Raw genomic sequence first — 20067 nt, forward strand, 5'->3', positions numbered from 1 at the left:
GTGGAGTAAAGTACTGATACCAGAAAAATGTACTTAAGTACAGTAACGAAGTATTTTTAATTCGTTACTTCCCACCTCTGCAACTAATGTGGTGGGTGACAGAGTGTGGCTTCCCAGACGGCGGCAGGTTTAGCCTGAAACAGTTAGACTTGCTGAGAGGTAACCTGATCCAAATTGAAAGAGATAATGACAGGAAAAAGAATAGAAAGAGGGTAGAAGTAAATTGGACAGCATTTCAGATGTGGAGATCAGAGGCAGAGAAAAGGTTGAGAAAATCACAATCTGAACAAAGGAGATTATCTACACAATATTTACAAAATACACAAAGTACATTAAGGAGCTCACAAAGTCTCCAGTGTCTTAAGTCTAGTCAAGTTTCAGGTCTAAAGCAATATTCTACATAATTTCATGAAAAAAAATACTTTTTCTTCTGATTTATCATAAGCCTGCAGATGGACCTACACCTGGGTGACTCGTGAGTTGTGAGGATGATGGACATATGTTAGGTAATTTAACTTGAAGTGGGATTATCTACAGCAGTTTTGTGTGTTGTGAGTTTTTCTGTTTCCTCAAATGTATCCAGTGACATGCAGCACACTTTTCTGTTTTTGTACAATGAGTCATTGCCTGAAATAAAAAAAATAAAAAAAAACCTGTTTGAGCACACAGACCGTCACAGATCCTGTAAATTTCCTTATTAGATCTGGTTCTGAAAAATAGTCATGTGAACATGATGTATATTAGATCATCACAAACAAAAGCTGTAGTGTGAATAGCAGGTTAGTGCACTAGATAATGCAGCATCTCACAGCTCAATGGCTTCATCCTAAGCTCGCGTTGTTTATATTGAACATTTTTGCTGAATGTCTTTACAGATTTCGGTCAGGTTCTGTCACCTTTTCATCAACAAATCATCAAATATTTCAGGCTTATGAAATGTAACGGCATTCATTGTGTACGTTTCAAGAAATCTCACGCTTGAAGACATTGAAATAGAATTTCTAGTTTTATTGTATCAAGGCAACCAGCAAAACATTGTTACCCCCCCACCCCTCACCAAAGATATATGCAGAAACCTTTAAGTTCAAGTGTGTTAATGCGTAAGTCTTAGCGACGTTGTCAGCGTATATAGCAGTGATTCAATTCAAATTCAATAAAGAGTTCAAATAATAAACAGGAACCATCAACTGAAGATTAGAAGAAAGAATTTTAAGTCCATGAACATTTAAAACAGCTATAAAATAGTGCAGTTTCTTCAAGATCAGTTTCATAAGCAGAACAAAAATTCACAAAACCTTTGGCCACATTTTATGTTATTTTCAATTACTCAATATTTATTTCTTGTTCCAATAATTCTTGGATGAAAGCAACATCACAGGAGAAAGAGGAAGTGTAAGGTTCTATTCTAGATATCTGCAAAAATCTGAGAATGTATCTTACACTCAAGAATGAATGAAAACAATTGTGAAGAAACCTTGCAGGAATGTTTGCTGAACATCATGCGGTAACATCCTATTGACAGACTTGGTGTCACATCCAAGAATCACATCAACAAGAAAGGTGAGTGACAGCAAGAAAAACTCTTATGTTTATTTGGTGAAAACCTGTACTGTCCTGCTGAGGCACGTTGTGTGTTAAGGGTTGGGTCGAATCTCAGCGTAGTTCTTGACCACCTGTGAGAAACGCACCACTTTCATGAAGCCGGGTTTCTCTTTTCGATCATCCCACAGGTATTCAGGTGAGAGCAACTTGGTGGGTTTGTTGTACAGGAAGTACTTGTTCAGGTGAGACTCTTCCTGCCAAACTGCTTCGATCTTATTGGCTCGGTCTACATCCAACTGCATGCGGCACGTCTTCACCAGTTTGAGCACTTTTTCGGGGCGTCCTCCGATCATGGCCCCTCCGTAGTAGTAGTCTCCTTCGTCTAAAGGGATGTAAGCCTGAGATTCGGGACGCCGCTCGTACGTGAACTGTCCCCGGGAACTTCCAAAAAACCAGGCATGCAGCACGCCGACAAGGTCACCCAGAGACTCCGCCCCCCAGTGAGCATAGAATTTGGAGTCTACGTCGAGGCTGAAAATGTAGTCTACCTTGTTGATGAGTTCGTATTGGATGAGATTCTCAATCATCTCCATCCTGCGTAGCGAGATTTCCTGCCAGCGGTTCATGCTTGCTGTTTTTATCACTTTCAGCTGACGCCCCTCACCCAGTGTTACCGCGGGAACCTCATCCGGGAGATCTGTAAAGATGTAATAATGCACTCGGTAGCCCACCATGAAGTGCTGCTCCGCAGACTCTAGGAGGTCCTTCAGGAAACGCACATACCTGCAGGACATGATACAGTTTATATATAAACTACTGTACAAGGGATTTGACATTACATTTCTCCAGCTTGCTACAGATTCAACCTCAGTCAACACTCACAGCGTGGGACCCACAGTGCCTTGTACTTGGCATGACTTACTTGCCCAGAGCGAAGACGGTGGTTGCCACGGTGATATTCTGTTGTTTGTAGATGGCGTCAATCACTGTCAGGTCAAATGTATCCTCCCATACAATCGGAGCTAACCACTGAGATGTTGTGGCAACATCTGGCCGACTGACCACACACACACACACACACACACACACACACACACACACACACACACACACACACACACACACACACACACAAACTTAAGCTTTTGTCTGGCAAGGTACAGATAGGTGTCAAATAAAACTAAAACCTGCCTCACTTGCTCACTCAAGTTCTCTCTCTCTTTCTCTCTCTCTCTCTTTTGCTTTACACGCACACATTTACTTACCTACTACTGACACTGGGCTGTTTGTATCCCGTTCTAATCAAAAGAAAAACAGCACAAAATAAAGGTATTGAATATATAATATATAATCATTTATTTTTTGAAAACCAATTTCATTTCATTCATTTACTAAAGAAAAGATGAAGCATTGATAGGCAAATTGGCAAGATGTCAGATGTTATTTGTGTTAGTATTTAGTTATATAATTAGTTCTTGTAGTAGTTCAGTTATTATTATTATTATTATTATTATTATTATTATTATTATTATTATTATTATTAATAAAGTGTTTTTCAGTCTCTGGGTCACCACTGCGAGACAGGTCACTCCAGGACCATGGCACTGCTCTGCACAATGGAGTTCCCAGAAGAGTGTCTTGTTTATTGATATGGGTAAATGTGGTGGTGTAACACCATCCCTGGTGAACTGTTTGGTTATGTTCTATAATCCTGTTTTATAACTGAGGGTTAGTGTTGTCCGGGGTAAGAAGGTGCTACCAGTCAAGATGGCATTTTATAAGACCATAAATTTCAGCGAGCAAAGTTCTTAATGTGTCCGTGTCCGTACATGCACACAACGGTAGTTACTGTATCCCTGGAAATTATTTGCCGATTCATATTTTCTGACAAATTTGGAAAGTCTTCAGGACAGAACAGTTTCTCTGTTACTGAAACTGTTTTGTTTGTATTATTAATTACTTACTAATTAAGGTGGTGATCCATCAAGCAGGATCAGGAGCTGACTTGTTTGGCAGACATAAAACTTTAGCATAAAAGCAATCGTTGTGGTTGAATAAAAGAAAAGAATACGTTCTGCACGACTGAGAAAGTGTGAGGTGTGTGTGTGTGTGTGTGTGTGTGTGTGTGTGTGTGTGTGTGTGTGTGTGTGTGTGTGTGTGTGTGTACGTGTCCTCACCCTGTAGGAAAGAGTAAGTCCATTTGAACATGATGTTTTTCGTCACTACAGGAAAAACAGGTAAAGATTAACTGCATATACAGTACAGATAAATGATTAATAGTAACACAATTGTGTGTGTACTCACACAGTCGGTCTGCACTCCAACGCATCACTGAAAACACAAAACACACATCATCTGTGGTTATCAAACACTTAATAGAACATTGATTTGCTCATCTTCAGCAAGTGCTTTCATCCAGGTGTCAGAGTAGGGGCAGATTATAGCAGCCAAGCTTACCTAAACCAGGAGGAAGTGTAGCTGAAGTAACTGACCCTGAAGAGTAACACGCACACACACACACACACACACACACACACACACACACACACACACACACACACACACACACACACACACACACACACATTTTGAACCAAAATATTTGTCTAGTTGTGCATGTGACTATTTATACAGCAAAAATATAATTTATTCGACAACGATCCAAAAATATGGGAAAATAAAAGCTGGAATAAAATCACTAGCAAATTAATTAGAGTTTAGCGTGAGATTACGACGAAATCCCTGTTTGTTACTAAACTGTCTTTAAAAACACCAACGTAGCTGTAAACATTTCCAAACGTTCTCAGAAGTTTTCTGGAGATTTGACCCAAAACCTTGTGCCCAGATGAGTCTGCTGTCACTGCAAATACAAAAAACCCTCATGCAAACTTCTGTATTTAAATGTTTTCTGTGTTTGCTTCCCATTGACCCTGTCGCTCATCAAGCAAATGGAGAGTTTCTGTGTGACACTTATAAGGAAGTCAGCATGTATTCTACAGGTATAAACATTTAAAAAAACTGGTGTGTCATTCCGGTTCTCAGGGTTTAATGTAGTTACGCATCAAAATTCTTCTCTGTTCTGGCTCCTAAGTGGAGAAATGAGCTTCCTCTAGATAAAGTATCAGAACCGCTGAGCTGCTGACTGACTTCAAACCATCGGCGAAGATCTACTTCGTTCTAAATACTTCAACTTGCACTTGTTTAATAAAAAAAAAAAAAGTTTGTCTGTGTGCACTATATTTAGATTTAAATGTGTTCATGAAAAATAAATAAATAATAATAATAATAATAATAATAATAATAATAATAATAATAATAATAATAATAATAATAATAATAATAATAATAATGACATACCCAAGGAGTAAAGCGATGATAAAAGTAAACAACAGAAATAAATTCTGTTTTGTGTGCATTGTAATGTTCTTCGAGTGAGTTCTCCTCAAGATATCTCAGTCTGTATTTTGATGTGTGTGTGTGTGTGTGTCTGTGTGTGTGTGTGTGTGTGTGTGTGTGTGTGTGTGTGTGTGTGTGTGTGTGTGTGTGTGTGTGTGTGTGTGTCTGTGTGTGAGTGTGTCTGAGTGAGTGAGTGAATGAGTGAGTGAGTGGGTGAGTGAGTGAGTGAGTGAGTGAGTGAGTGAGTGAGGCTCGAATGTACACGCAGTAATAGAGTGGTGCGAGTGTTTGTTTGGGTGTGAGAGAGAGAAAGAGAGAGAGACAAGAGAAGTGAACTGAAATGTAAAGCGCTCTTGTGGTTGGCTGTAGTATTGTCTTCATCTCTGCCCATTTTCAGGTGGTTTTCTGTTCCTTTTGCGTTTCATGGTAACTCCCTCAGTACTTCTCAGGCGTCAGAGCTAGATAAGCATCTTGGAGAGCAGCGTTTTTTTTCCCTTGCAGAAGTTTGTTTGATTGAAATGATGGACATTGTCAGGTAGCTGGGAAACGGTGTCTCTCAGTAGGTCAGGACTCAAAGCTCTGGAAGCTTTTTGCCACATTACATGTTGATTAATATATCTGTCTATACACTGTGAATTAGCCAGTGTTTTATCTTAAATTGCACTCACTGACATGGGCATGCGAGAGGCGGAGCCAGTGTGGTCACGCCCATTTTTAAACCAAAACATGGGAGTGAATGGCCGCATGTTGTCCAGTCATATATACAGTTAGTGGCTATTTTTTTACTTTTCTATTTTAAAATTCAATAATTATGTCATTGTTTTTCCATTTTCTAAATCAGTGTGTTACAAGAGCAAAATTAATGCGTCCAAAATCTTTCGGATATTGATTTTTTTATGCAATTAATGACAATAGTAGCTTTAAATGTTAATTGGTTGTGTTTGTTATTCTAAAAAATATGTTGTACTTTACGACAATGACCTTTAAAAAATGCAGCAATAGAGGCGTGTGTTAATGGAAATGGAAATGAAGTTAGGTCAACATCAAGGATGGGATTGAGAGAGAGAGAGAGAAAATAATTTTTAATGGTGGATATACAGTAAGAATATGGATTTTCAAGGAAAGCAGCTTCTCCACATTTTTATTAATCCATAAACACAAAGTTAGAATTCCTTTAAATATTTTCTTTATTGTGTTTGTGTTCATTCACATTTCATCATAAATTCGATACGCAATATATGCAAGCATCTCCTGCATGTCCTTGCTTTAAGAACCTCGATAAGATTCTTTGATCTAGAGACCTTAGTTCAAATCTTTAGTACCTGAATGTGGGACAAACCTGTACTGCCCTGCTGAGGCACGTTGTGCGTTAAGGGTTGGGTCGAATCTCAGCGTAGTTCTTGACCACCTGTGAGAAACGCACCACTTTCATGAAGCTGGGTTTCCCTTTTTTTGTCATCCCACAGGTATTCAGGTGAGAGCAACTTAGGTTTGTTGTACAGGAAGTACTTGTTCAGGTGAGACTCTTCCTGCCAATCCGCTTCGATTTTATTGGATCGGTCTACATCCAGCTGCATGCGACACATCTTTACCAGTTTGAGCACTTTTTGGGGCGTCCTCCGATCACGGCCCCACCGTAGTAGTAGTCTCCTTCGTCTAAAGGGATGTAAGCCAGAGATTAAGGACACCGCTTCTTCCCTCTTGCCTGAGGGAAGAAACTGTTCCTGTGTCTGGTCGTTCTGGTGCTCAGGGCTCTGTAGCGTGGACCAGATGGCAACAGTTCAAAGAGTGAGTGTGCTGGATGTGAGTGTCATGATTGAAGCATTGATAGCTGATTACACCGCCACCTGTTTCCAATCACCCATTTCCTATATAAGCAAACTTGAACTTGACTTCTGTGCGATTTGCCATGACTGTCAGTCTGAGCATTCATTTCCTGTGTTTATCCCAGTTTGTTACTTAGTTCTGCTTTACTCACCTGCTGATTACTGAAACATGGTGCCCCCCGAGGCAGACGTGTTTGCTCACTCCGTGCTCAAATGTCATATTTTTCTTCTTTTTTGTGTGTTTCTTGTTTTTTTCAGCAGTGCACAAATGTCATGCACTGCTAACATTCAACCGACAGGAATTACTGGACATCGCCAACTCATGACACATTGAATTTACTAGTTTTATTCCGCTGGAGTTACAACACATTGTTCACTCCCAGAGTCACCACGGAAACCACCACCGAAACCATCCCGGGGGCCATGAAGCACCGGGCTCGAGTGAGTTAGCTGACACCAGGAGAACGCTTCGGAGACGGCGACACAAGCGAGGCAAGAGGGGAGGGCTCCATGCTAGGCTAAACGCTCGCACTAGCCGACCACCGCTACCTAGCCTCCTGCTAGCGAATGTGCGGTCCCTGGAAAACAAACTGGACGAGCTACAAGCCAGGATTACAAATCAACTGGAAATCAGAGAGTGCTGCGCCCTGATTTTCACCGAGACCTGGCTCTCAGACAGAGTCCCAAAGGACGCCATTCAGCTACAGACTCACTTGGTTCACCGAGGCGATCGAACGGCCGCGTCCGGTAAGGCTAAAGGGGGAGGTGTGTGTTTGTCAACAATTCTGGAGGACTCTTCCGTCAGCATACAGGACTATGCTGAGTATGTGACTGGGTACATCAGTACTTGTGTTGATAACATCGTGCCCACCATACAAATCAGGAAGTTTCCAAACCAGAGGCTCTGGATAACCACTCAGGTACGTCACATGCTGCGTGTTCACTCTCTTGCATTTAGATCAGGCAACGAGACCGAGTACAAAGCTGCAAAGTATGGACGGAGAAAAGCCATCACAGCGGCCAAGAGGCAGTACAGAGAGAAGCTGGACAACTTCTATTCTACGGCTGAATCGGGGTGGATGTGGGCGCATCACTGGTGGTGACGAGGCAGCCTACAGGAGGGAGGTGGCCAGTCTGGTGTCATGGTGTGGAGACAACAACCTCACCCTCAACACGGACAAGACGAAGGAAATGGAGTGGACATGAGAAATGAGAGGAGAACACATCAGCCACTGTTCATCTGGGAGCTTGAAGTGAGGCGTGACGTGAGGCGTCCAAGTGAGGTCCTCACTGACTCACTGAGATGCCTCACGTCACGCAGCTGGTCAAGAGGGCCCAACAGCGGCTGTATTTTCTGAGGAGGCTAAGGAAGTTTGGATGTCGCCTAAGATCCTCAGCAACGTCTACAGCTGCGTCATCGAGAGTGTACTGAAAAACTGCATCACTGTGTGGTACAGCAGCACTACTGTCATGGACCGCAAACACCTGCAGAGTGTGGTGAAGACTGCGCAGAAGATCATCAGGACTCAACTGCCCTCTCTGCAGAGCATCTACAACCACAGAGTCCACAGGAGAGCTGCTTGTGTGTATTTGGCTTGTTTGTACAAGACTCTATCCCCATTTCTGTGAGCATCCACTTTGGCCTAACAGAGCTGGCTGAGTTTTTCAGTGAACCATGGTTTATCATTGTTGCAAGTTAAGTGAGTCCTGGTAGGAATACACAAATCCTCACAGAAACTGATGTATGATGTTACAGGCTCTGTGAGCTCGTCCAGGTCGGTGGCAGCAGCTTCAAAAACAGTCTAATCAGTAAGAGAGAAACAGGCTTGTAAATCCTGCTCCACTTCCTTAGTCCATCATTTTACAGTCCTTAATACAGGTTTAGCTGTTTTCATTTCTGCCTGTAGGTCGGTATCAGATGAACTAGTGATCAGAGAGTCCCAGAGCTGCCTGTGGGATAGAGTAATATGCATCCATTATTGTTGTTTAACAGTGATCCAGTGTGTTACTGTCTCTGGTGGGACATGTAACATGGGGTCTGTATTTTGGCAGTTAAAGTGAGAGAATCACTTTATTAAAATCCCCGAGAATTATTAATACAGAGTCCGGGTGTTCTTGCTCGCTCTGTGTGTGTGTGTGTGTGTGTGTGTGTGTGTGTGTGTGTGTGTGTGTGTGTGTGTGTGTGTGTGTGTGTGTGTGTGTGTGTGTGTGTGTGTGTGTGTGTGTATACGTGTCCTCACCCTGCAGGAAATAGTAAGTCCGTTTGAACATGATGTTTTTCTTCCCTACAAGAACAACAGGTACAGATTAACAGATTAATATACAGATTAACAGAAAAAAAGTACAGATAAGTGAGAAACAGTAACACACTGGTGTGTGTACTCATACAGTTGGTCTGCACTCCAACACATCACTGAAAACACAAAACACACATCATCTGGGGTTATCACACACTTACTAGAACATTGATTTGCTCATGTTCATCAAGTGCTTTCATCCAGGTGTCATCCCCAGGAACACTGGGTGAGAACACTTTACTCAAAAGATTCGGTATTCATGAAAGACAGCAAATCAAATCTATAATTTGACAAATTTATGATTTAAATCTATAATTAAGACAAATAAGGCTACTTAGAAAACTAATAAGTTACAGTGCAAAAGGTACCTATAAGGTGCTAATGAAACAATTAACATTACTGCAGAAGCCAGCACATGATGACTTTATATAATAACATATATTTAGAGACCCTTAGAGACATATATTTAGTAGTGAGTAGAGTATGCATTATTTGTTTGTTTGTTTGTTTGTTTATTTTCAAAGTTATGGAGTAGTTCTCTCCTGGCTGGCTCACCTGAATCTTTCCATGTCACGCGAAGGTTTGATGATAAGCAAGTAATCCAAAACTTTTTAGAATTAGCAAGAAGCGTTGTTACAGAGGGAGACCCAAGCAACAAAGGATATCAGTCTTTAGAGTGAACACTGAAATGTATGATCTTCTAACTTGTCTTATTTGTCTCATTTACCATCTAATCCTTCTTATATGTGACTTAGTAGGTTATGCCGGTTAATTGATCAAGGTTTATCAAGTAGTCGATATGCAGTACAAAAACCAGTAACATGAAAACATAAACATAAAAGATTCAATTCTATATGTCTTATATTGTCTATAGGCTGTTGTGTGTGCAGTGCTTCATTTCATTTAGCTCTTCTTTTGTTCTGCCTATAATAATAGCTTTGATTTCATTTTCTACAACCTCCATCACCTGCAAACTGCTTTTCATGTTAACACAAATGCAAATCGGTATTTAATAGTTCTATACATTAGCTTCAGCTGCTGTGCTACACAGCTGTATGTGCACACTTCATTAATGCTGTTGATTCATTCCTCCAAATCTCTTTCTGGAAGAGATGTTATACAAGGGCGTCTTTCAGAAATGTCATTTAAACATAAAGTGGGATCGGTCTAGGTGGAGCAGTTTCTGTTAAAATCAGTTTGTAACAACAGAAGGAGGGCATATTTTTTATTTAAAAAAATACCTTAATGCATGAATGCATCACAGAGATGCTATTGTTTCACTTCTGTTCTGTTTAGTGTATGGCTTATGGTTTAGGTGATAAACATAGCTATTTAATTTTTTAAAAATTAATAAAAACAAATTTGTGTAAAAAGACACATAAAGTTCAGTCTTCATCCTGATTCACATCAAACAAACAACACAGACAAACTAGAAGAAAAACTTTAGGTATAGATGAACTGATACAAATAAGGATTCTGGAACTGCATTATACCCCATTATGATGCTGATTATTGGGAAATAAAAGCGGAAAAATATTTAGTCGTTAGTGAGGTTAGGGTTGATGCAAATCCCAAAACTCATTTTTCTGAAATAATTATGTCTGTATCTAATGTGGATTAAAAAACGTGAGTCAGTTACACAAATTACACAAATCAATATCCTACACTTTTGCTAAGTTCATGCAAAAAACTTTCAAATAATCATTACATTTCCCATCCTGGAGAAAAGATTTATTTAAGTTAGCTTTCCGTTTCAGCCCTTTACCTGACAGGAGGTTTTACTTTCTTGGCAAAAAGGCAACTCAAATAATTCAAATATATCCTTTTAAATAAATAACAAAAAACATGTCAAGTCGAAAGCAATATTCTATATAATATCATGAAAAAAATTACTTTTTCTTCTGATTTTTCATAAGCCTGCAGATGGACCTACACCTGGGTGACTCGTGAGTTGTGAGGATGATGGACATATGTTAGGTAATTTAACTTGAAGTGGGATTATCTACAGCAGTTTTGTGTGTTGTGAGTTTTTCTGTTTCCTCAAATGTATCCAGTGACATGCAGCACACTTTTCTGTTTTTGTGCAATGAGCTATTGCCTGAAATAAAAAAAAACGGAACCTGTTTGAGCACACAAACCGTCACAGATCCTGTAAATTTCCCTATTAGATCTGGTTCTGAAAAATAGACATGTGAGCATGACGCATATTAGATCATCACAAACAAAAGCTGTAGTGTGAATAGCAGGTTGGTGCACTAGATAATGCAATGGCTTCATCCTAAGCTTGCGTTGTTTATATTGAACATTTTTGCTGAATGCCATTACAGATTTCGGTCAGGTTCTGTCACCTTTTCATCAACAAATCATCAAGTATTTCAGGCTTATGAAAAGTAATGGCATTCATTGTGTACGTTTCAAGACATCTCACGCTTGAAGACATTGAAATAGAATTTCTAGTTTTATTGTATCAAGGCAACCAGCAAAACAGAACAAAAATTCACAAAACCTTTGGCCACATTTTATGTTATTTTCAATTACTCAATATTTATTTCTTGTTCCAATAATTCTTGGATGAAAGCAACATCACAGGAGAAAGAGTAAGTGTAAGGTTCTATTCTAGATATCTGCAAAAATCTGAGAATGTATCTTACACTCAAGAATGAATGAAAACAATTCTAAAGAAACCTTGCAGGAATGTTTGCTGAACATCATGCAGTAACATCCTATTGACAGATTTGGTATCACATCCAGGAATCACAACAACAAGAAAGGTGAGTGACAGCAAGAAAAATTCTTATGTTTATTTGGTGAAAACCTGTACTGTCCTGCTGAGGCACGTTGTGCGTCAAGGGTTGGGTCGAATCTCAGCGTAGTTCTTGACCACCTGTGAGAAACGCACCACTTTCATGAAGCCGGGTTTCTCTTTTTTGTCATCCCACAGGTATTCAGGTGAGAGCAACTTGGTGGGTTTGTTGTACAGGAAGTACTTGTTCAGGTGAGACTCTTCCTGCCAAACCGCTTCGATCTTATTGGCTCGGTCCACATCCAGCTGCATGCGGCACGTCTTCACCAGTTTGAGCACTTTTTCGGGGCGTCCTCCGATCACGGCCCCACCGTAGTAGTAGTCTCCTTCGTCTAAAGGGATGTAAGCCTGAGATTCGGGACGCCGCTCGTACGTGAACTGTTCTCGAGAACTTCCAAAAAACCAGGCATGCAGCACGCCGACAAGGTCCCCCAGAGACTCCGCCCCCCAGTGAGCATAGAATTTAGAGTCTACATCGAGGCTGAAAATGTAGTCTGTCTTGTTGATGAGTTCGTATTGGATGAGATTCTCAATCATCTCCATCCTGCGTAGCGAGATTTCCTGCCAGCGGTTCATGCTTGCTGTTTTTATCACTTTCAGCTGATGCCCCTCACCCAGTGTTACCGCGGGAACCTCATCCGGGAGATCTGTAAAGATGTAATAATGCACTCGGTAGCCCACCATGAAGTGTTGCTCCGCAGACTCTAGGAGGTCCTTCAGGAAACGCACATACCTGCAGGACATGATACAGTTTATATATAAACTACTGTAAAAGGGATTTGACATTACATTTCTCCAGCTTGCTACAGATTCAACCTCAGTCAACACTCACAGCGTGGGACCCACAATGCCTTGTACTTGGCATGACTTACTTGCCCAGAGCGAAGACGGTGGTTGCCACGGTGATATTCTGTTGTTTGTAGATGGCGTCAATCACTGTCAGGTCAAATGTATCCTCCCAAACAATCGGAGCTAACCACTGGGATGTTGTGGCAACATCTGGCCGACTGACCACACACACACACACACACACACACACACACACACACACACACACACACACACACACACGCAAACACACAAACTTAAGCTTTTGTCTGGCAAGGTACCTGCCTCGCTTGCTCACTCAAGTTCTCTCTCTCTCTCTCTCTCTCTCTCTCTCTCTCTCTCTCTTTCTCTTTCTCTCTCTTTTGCTTTACATGCACACATTTACTTACCTACTACTGACACTGGGCTGTTTGCATTATGTTCTATTCAAAAGAAAAACAGAAAAAAAGATATTGAATATATAATATATAATCATTTATTTTTTTGAAAACCAATTTCATTTCATTCATTTTCTAATAAAAAGATGAAGCATTGATATGCAAATTGGCAAGATGTCAGATGTCAACCATACAAGAGTGTTTATACCTACAACAGTTACTGGGAGGTACAGATAACCACAAGTACACACAAACTGTAGTGCATGAGGACAATCAGGGAACAATTGCTCTTGCCAAAAACCCTCTAAACAGACGGAGATGTAAAGATGTAAACACATAGACATAAAGTATCACTTGATCAGGTCTATTGTAAATGAGGGAAGAGTAACTTTGATGTACTGTTCCACTGATAACATGATTGCTGATGGAATGTCCAAACCTGTAAATAAGTTAAAACTGGATAGGTTTCCAGGTGCTCTTTTTGGAGATTGATATTTGTATGACAAGGGTCCACATTCATTCTATCAAGAAAACAAGTGGGGGTTTTAAAATATGTTAAAATATGTCCTCAGTTGCATGTTACTATAATTCTGTGCGATTCTGTGTTATGTAAATGAGTAGGTCACAAGGGGGCACTATAAGTTAATTAAGTAGACGCGTTTGCTTTAATTGGTTTGTCCTAAGGGAGTTACGGTTGTCTCTTTATGTTGTTTAACTGTCTGACCGTGAGACGCTGGCTGCAACAGTGGTATCCCAGATAGCAATTACGTTTTGGCCACATGTGGTATTATCTGGCACATATGGCCTAGATGTGGCGTGGCTATACAGATATGAGCCAAATTGTGGCCATATTTGTTTTGCCATAACTTTAAATTCGGCGGGAAATGCTCTCTTGGTTCACAACTCATTTTGAGGTATATGGCGCAGATAACAACGAACACATGAGAACCATATATGGTTGAGCTATGGCACACAGTGAGAAACACGGACTTGTGGTAAAATTTTGGCTTATACGTGGAAAAACACAGGAATCCTGAAATCAAGTGCGGCAGACATCCTCCGTCCCACACCTCAGGTTGCTATGCATCTTCCCTCCTATTGGTGGAGCGAGACTACGGCGCAAATGTGACTGAGACTCGGGCAGTGGGCGGCATTTCTGCTTTCCTCACGACTGTGTAAGCTACGTTCACTTTACAGTCATATAATTGAAATAAGCAGCATTGTGTGTCAATATTGCCCGTTATTAAGCGTTTAGTTATTAGTTTAATTGAGCAAGGGGTCAAATTAGCTAATATTTTCCTCAGTTTAACAATACAGTTTAATGTACGCTAGGGCTCCGCTGGAATGGCGTTTTAAATTCCGATGTTTTTGGCTATAAATCAACAGTACTTAAGTAAAGTTGGCCACATATTCACAGATTGGAGTTTCCCAAGTCAATAACTCCTGAGTTAAACGCTGTTACTACACAAATAACACCCCTTTTCTATCGTAGTAATGTAGAGAGGCAGCTACAACCCAATTTTCCTCAAAATCAGCTTTCCTCCGCGGTGGACAAAATAGCACAACTCAACATTTTATTTTGTACAAAACATTTTCGTCAACAATAATGCATGTTAATTTAGTTTTAGTCAGCGTTTTTGGACAGTGGTGCAGTCTTCTCATCGTCTCGTCTTAGTCATGAAAAAAGGTTGTTGAACATATTTCGTCTCGTCTGACGGAATTAACACAACACACACACACACACACACATACACACATGGGCGTAAATTTAATTTAACAGTAGGGTGGGGGCAATAAATATAAAATTTCTCGAGCAGTATTTGAAGGGCGACACAAATAATAGTCAAATTGTACTTATAGTCATGTCCCCACAGTGAAAAACTTTGCTTTTATCATTATAGCATGGAGACGCGTCATTATGGTTATTTTCAAAGTTTTTCTCAGGTCCATATTTTCCTTTTCTCCGTCATTTTATCTAGTCTATGACACTGCAAGGCAAGTGTATGTATACTGTAGCACATTTCATACACAATGGTAAAAGTGCTTTACATAAAGAAAGCAAAACTATCATAAAAAAATAATCACAACAATAAAAAGGTTTAAAATTTTATTTAAAATTTATTAAGACACTTAAGAACAGAATAGAAATTGATTATACAAAGAAATACAGTGAGGTCAGTTCGGACGTAGCTCAGTGCTCATTTAGTAAATGCACAGCTAAACAATATGCTAATTGTGGCCGTTAATGTTAAGTTAACATTATGCCAAGTCGTCCTAAATAAAACAATGCATGGGAAACGGCTTTGGCGTGTTAGTTACAGTGCACTGTGTAACAAGCAAGTAAACAAGCTAACGTTAACTAGAGAAGTCATATTTTAATCACTAATATAGCAGATTCATGGAAAATTACATCCGTAATCAGCATTTTTGCCGCAACTAATTTATGAATGAGTCATCGCTTTATTTAAAGTGAATAAAATCCCCGACTTAGTGGAGTTTATTAACTGAGCCGCAGCCACACATCTGACTCGTGTGTGTAGAGTAGGTGAGATGTACTGAGAAAGCAGGCAGTGGGTCAGACCACTGGGAGGGAGGGGAGGGAGGGGGGACTCAAATGTTTCTAAATGCGCTTTTTGCGGGGTTTTTTCTACTTACACCAATGGCGAAAGTTTGATTTTGACATTGGTGGGGACATAATTTATTTGACATTGGTGGGGACAACATTCCCCGTATTTTGTGCATAAAACTCTTGTTATAAGAATACTTTCGTCCTCACATACCGGTAACCTGCATAATCACGTTGCATATTGCTTCATACAACGGAATATAGCTGCAGCCGACCTCAACACATTAGCGAGAAAGACAAAGCCAATCAAACAGCGACGTGGGTTAGAGAGGCGGGACTCAACAAAGGCAAAGGCCAATCCTTTTAGAGAAGTGAGTTACAGAGGCGGGATTCATTGCAGGGGGTAAATCTGTTAACCGTTTGTGTTCCACTTGTTGTGTTATTTTTTACAGAATGCCGTTGTAAAATATTTTCATCTTCAGTGGTTCAGTGGTTATGTATAGATAGGGAGCAGTCGTGGCCTAATGGTTAGAGAGTCTGATTCGTAACCCAAAGGTTGTGGGTTCGAGTCTGGGGCCGGCCACGACTGAGGTGCCCTTGAGCAAGGCATCGAATCCCCCCCAACTGCTCCCTGGGCGCCGCAGCATAATGGCTGCCCACTGCTCCGGGTTTGTGTTCACTGCTGTGTGTGTGCACTTTGGATGGGTTAAATGCAGAGAACAAATTCTGAGTATGGGTCACCGTACTTAGCCGTATGTCACGTCATATATATAGGCTTGATCGAATAATTGCTAGGGACAATTGAGTGTTCCCTGGATATTGGTAGGGACATGTCCCTACCGTCCCTACCCAAATCGACGCCCTTGACTTACACACAATTATTTAGGTATACATACATATATTTTTCATAATAGAGAGTGCGATATGTTTAAATACATTTTTTTTGGGGGGGGGGGGGTTACACCCATGTATGCACATACACGTGCACACATACATATACATACATACATACATATATATATCCATCATATTCTCTTACATATACATCATATTCCCTTACATATACATTTGCTTTTAATCCTAATTATTAATTTTGATTATGATGTGATTGTGACCGGGGAAGAGGTTTCAGGTTGGGGGTAAAGAGTTTTTTCTGTCACCACTTTTGAAACAATATCAAGCCTATAAAACTTGTCAAAACTCCGCGAATCACAAAAGTATCAGTGAGAAGTCGAGAACACTCGTTTAAACAGTACATACACTCGAACTTGATGCACATCACATGTTTTACTTTATTGATGCTGCTTTTAATTGTAATGCAAAGACCGGTCATCGGGACATAAGATGTCATGTACAATAAAAACGCCTGCGCAGCGACAGGAAATATCATTTAGCAAAAAGCCGCCTAGACGGTGGACTTGCGCTCAGGTTTTTTTTTTTTTTTTTTTTTTTGTGCGGCGTGTGGACGAATTCTTTCTGCGCACACATTATTTTATTGCTTGATAACACACCGTTGCCATGAAAAACTGCGTTGCCATGGACACATAGGATTCTAACCGTAGAGACGGAGCGCACTATTTTCTTTAGCGGAAACAATAGAATTGTTCAGAAGTTTCGTGTTGCAGCCACAGGCGTATGAGACCTGTAACTTGAGCAACAGCACGAAGCCGCGAACTCGTTCTGAATATTTTAAAGGTGTAACAGCTGATGAAAAAGCAGAGACAATTGTAGACGAAAATGAAGAGAGATTTTATCTTAGTTTTTATTTTATACAAAACATTTTCGTTTCGTCTTTTTTCGTCAACAATAATGCATGTTAATTTAGTCGTAGTCAGCGTTTTTGGACAGCGGTGCAGTCTTGTCATCGTCTCGTCTTAGTCAAGAAAAAAAGGTTGTTGACGAACATATTTCGTCTCGTCTCCTCTGACGAAATTAACACTACTCAGCAAGCTTTAGAACTATCTACACCAAACTCGGCCAGCTCCTTTAGGGTGAGACTCTGAACAAAGTTTTAAATTGGTGTACCGACTGACCTTCCGGTTGTCCCGTAGCCACGCCCCCAATATATGCAAAATCAAAAAACTTTTTACAACATGGACATGTGGCATATCAAAACACTCAGAACAATGAGGGGAACTTCCTCAGGAGTATTTGGATGATGTCACATGCTTGTCTCCGCTTACTTCCAAATGTTTTGGCAACTTAGCTTTCTGCCCACTTGCCTCCAAAAAGCGCCATCCGTTGAGAATACTTGCATTGTCAAAGCCAACATCAAAGTTTGTCGTGGCGAACTTTACAAATCTAGTTGTTATTATTATTATTATTATTAATAATAATAATAATAATAATAATAATAATAATAATAATAATAATAATAATATTATTAGTAGTAGTAGTAGTAGTAGTATTAATAAAATAAAGTGTTTTTCAGTCTCTGGGTCACCACTGAGAGACAGGTCACTCCAGGACCATGGCACTGCTCTGCACAATGGAGTTCCCAGAAGAGTGTCTTGTTTATTGATATGGGTAAATGTGGTGGTGTAACACCATCCCTGGTGAACTGTTTGGTTATGTTCTATAATCCTGTTTTATAACTGAGGGTTAGTGTTGTCCGGGGTGAGAAGGTGCTACCAGTCAAGATGGCATTTTATAAGACCATAAATTTCAGCGAGCAAAGTTCTTAATGTCCGTACATGCACACAACGGTAGTTACTGTATCCCTGGAAATTATTTGCCGATTCATATTTTCTGACAAATTTGGAAAGTCTTCAGGACAGAACAGTTTCTCTGTTACTGAAACTGTTTTGTTTGTATTATTAATTACTTACTAATTAAGGTGGTTATCTATCAAGCAGGATCAGGAGCTGACTTGTTTGGCAGACATAAAACTTTAACATTAAAGCAATCGTTGTGGTTGAATAAAAGAAAAGAATAGGTTCTGTACGACTGAGAAAGTGTGAGGTGTGTGTGTGTGTGTGTGTGTGTGTGTGTGTGTGTGTGTGTGTGTGTGTGTGTCCTCACCCTGTAGGAAAGAGTAAGTCCATTTGAACATGATGTTTTTCGTCACTACAGGAACAACAGGTAAATATTAACTGCATATACAGTACAGATGAATGATTAATAGTAACACAATGGTGTGTGTACTCACACAGTCGGTCTGCACGCGAACACATCACTGAAAACACAAAACACATCATCTGGGGTAATCACACATTTACTAGAACATTAATTTGCTCATCTTCAGCAAGTGCTTTCATCCATGTGTCATCCCCAGGATCACTGGGTGAGGTGAGAATACCTGCCCCTCGCAGGGCAAAGTAGACACACACATTTACAGCTAAGGGGTCAGAGTAGGGGCAGATTAGAGCAGTGATTTTCAACCAGTGTGCCACTAGTGTGCCGTAAGAGATCGTCAGGTGTGCTGTGGGAAATGATCAGGGTGCACTGGATTATAAGGCGCACTATAAGGCGCATCTGTCCCTAAATGGAACACCGCTCGCTACGTCATCATGTCTGTGATGCGATGACGTACAGGTTACACACACATGCATCGCGCCATCTTGTATTCGCTCAGATGCTAAGTTAGAAACAATGCTATATCCTTGCACAACGATCTGATCTCCCCTTCAGCCACAGCTCGCAACCTTGGGGTAACCATGGACAATCAACTGTCCTTTTCCTCTCATGTTGCTAATGTGACTCGCTCATGTCGGTTTTTTCTCTACAACATTAGAAGGATTCGGCCATTTTTGTCCACACAGACTGCTCAGGTACTTGTTCAGTCTCTTGTCATTTCTAGACTGGATTACTGCAATGCACTGCTGGCAGGTCTACCTATGAACGCAATCCGTCCTCAAATGATCCAAAATGCAGCTGGCCGGCTTGTTTTCAACCTGCCAAAGTTCTCGCATACCACCTCGCTGCTGCGATCCCTCCACTGGCTTCCGGTAGCTGCACGCATCCGATTCAAAACACTGATGCTGGCCTACAAAGCCAAAAATGGACCAGCTCCCTCTTACCTCAAAGCCCTCATCATTCCTCGCACTGCACCCCGCAACCTCCGATCTACCAGCACTGCTCGACTGGTTCCACCATCTCTCAGGGTAAGAGGCAAGTATACTACAAGACTCTTCTCTGTTCTGGCACCAAGGTGGTGGAACGAACTTCCCCTAGAGGTCCGGACAGCTGAGTCACTGGCTATTTTCAAGCGGCGGTTGAAGACCTACTTATTCAGGAAACACTTCAACTAGCACTTCTTTCCTTATCTTTTGTATTAAAAAAAAACCTATGACACTTTTTCATTGTAACTTTGAACAAATGTTTTAAACTCATGGTATCTTAAGTATGTAACCCAGTGAGCAGCATTAATGTATTTAATGTTAGAGATTTAAGTGCTTATGTACATTGCTCTGGATAAGGGCGTCTGCCAAAT

The 20067-nt window shown here is 40.6% G+C and overlaps 3 protein-coding genes and 1 pseudogene across 4 annotated transcripts in view; all 4 read right to left on the reverse strand.

Moving 5' to 3' along the window:
• Nucleotides 1–20067, reverse strand: part of LOC113662878 (histo-blood group ABO system transferase-like) — a 124757-nt gene that overhangs the window by 59702 nt on the left and 44988 nt on the right. The window contains exons 4-5 of one of the 2 annotated variants that reach the window (XM_047809564.1): nt 18784–18810; nt 18657–18701 (exon numbers count right to left, since the gene is read on the reverse strand). In XM_047809564.1, coding sequence (XP_047665520.1) covers nt 18657–18701; nt 18784–18810 — 72 coding nt within the window. The remainder of the gene's footprint in view (nt 1–18656; nt 18702–18783; nt 18811–20067) is intronic. The other variant, XM_047809565.1, reaches the window with a different exon arrangement.
• LOC125138391 (histo-blood group ABO system transferase-like) lies at nt 1067–4077 on the reverse strand. Its single transcript, XM_047809568.1, has 6 exons — nt 4000–4077; nt 3847–3873; nt 3720–3764; nt 2808–2840; nt 2465–2599; nt 1067–2325 (listed from the first exon to the last, which is right to left on the reverse strand). The coding sequence occupies exons 3-6, from the start codon at nt 3740–3742 to the stop codon at nt 1635–1637; spliced, it is 882 nt and encodes a 293-aa protein (XP_047665524.1). The 5' UTR covers nt 3743–3764; nt 3847–3873; nt 4000–4077; the 3' UTR covers nt 1067–1634.
• On the reverse strand, nt 6294–6803 carry LOC125140359 (annotated as a pseudogene).
• On the reverse strand, nt 11555–13115 carry LOC113662876 (histo-blood group ABO system transferase-like). Its single transcript, XM_047809570.1, has 3 exons — nt 13082–13115; nt 12737–12871; nt 11555–12597 (listed from the first exon to the last, which is right to left on the reverse strand). Exon 3 carries the CDS (start codon nt 12546–12548, stop codon nt 11907–11909), a length of 642 nt encoding a protein of 213 aa, XP_047665526.1. The 5' UTR covers nt 12549–12597; nt 12737–12871; nt 13082–13115; the 3' UTR covers nt 11555–11906.

The sequence above is a fragment of the Tachysurus fulvidraco genome, chromosome 26 (assembly GCF_022655615.1).
Source record: "Tachysurus fulvidraco isolate hzauxx_2018 chromosome 26, HZAU_PFXX_2.0, whole genome shotgun sequence".
Classification (NCBI taxonomy): domain Eukaryota; kingdom Metazoa; phylum Chordata; class Actinopteri; order Siluriformes; family Bagridae; genus Tachysurus; species Tachysurus fulvidraco.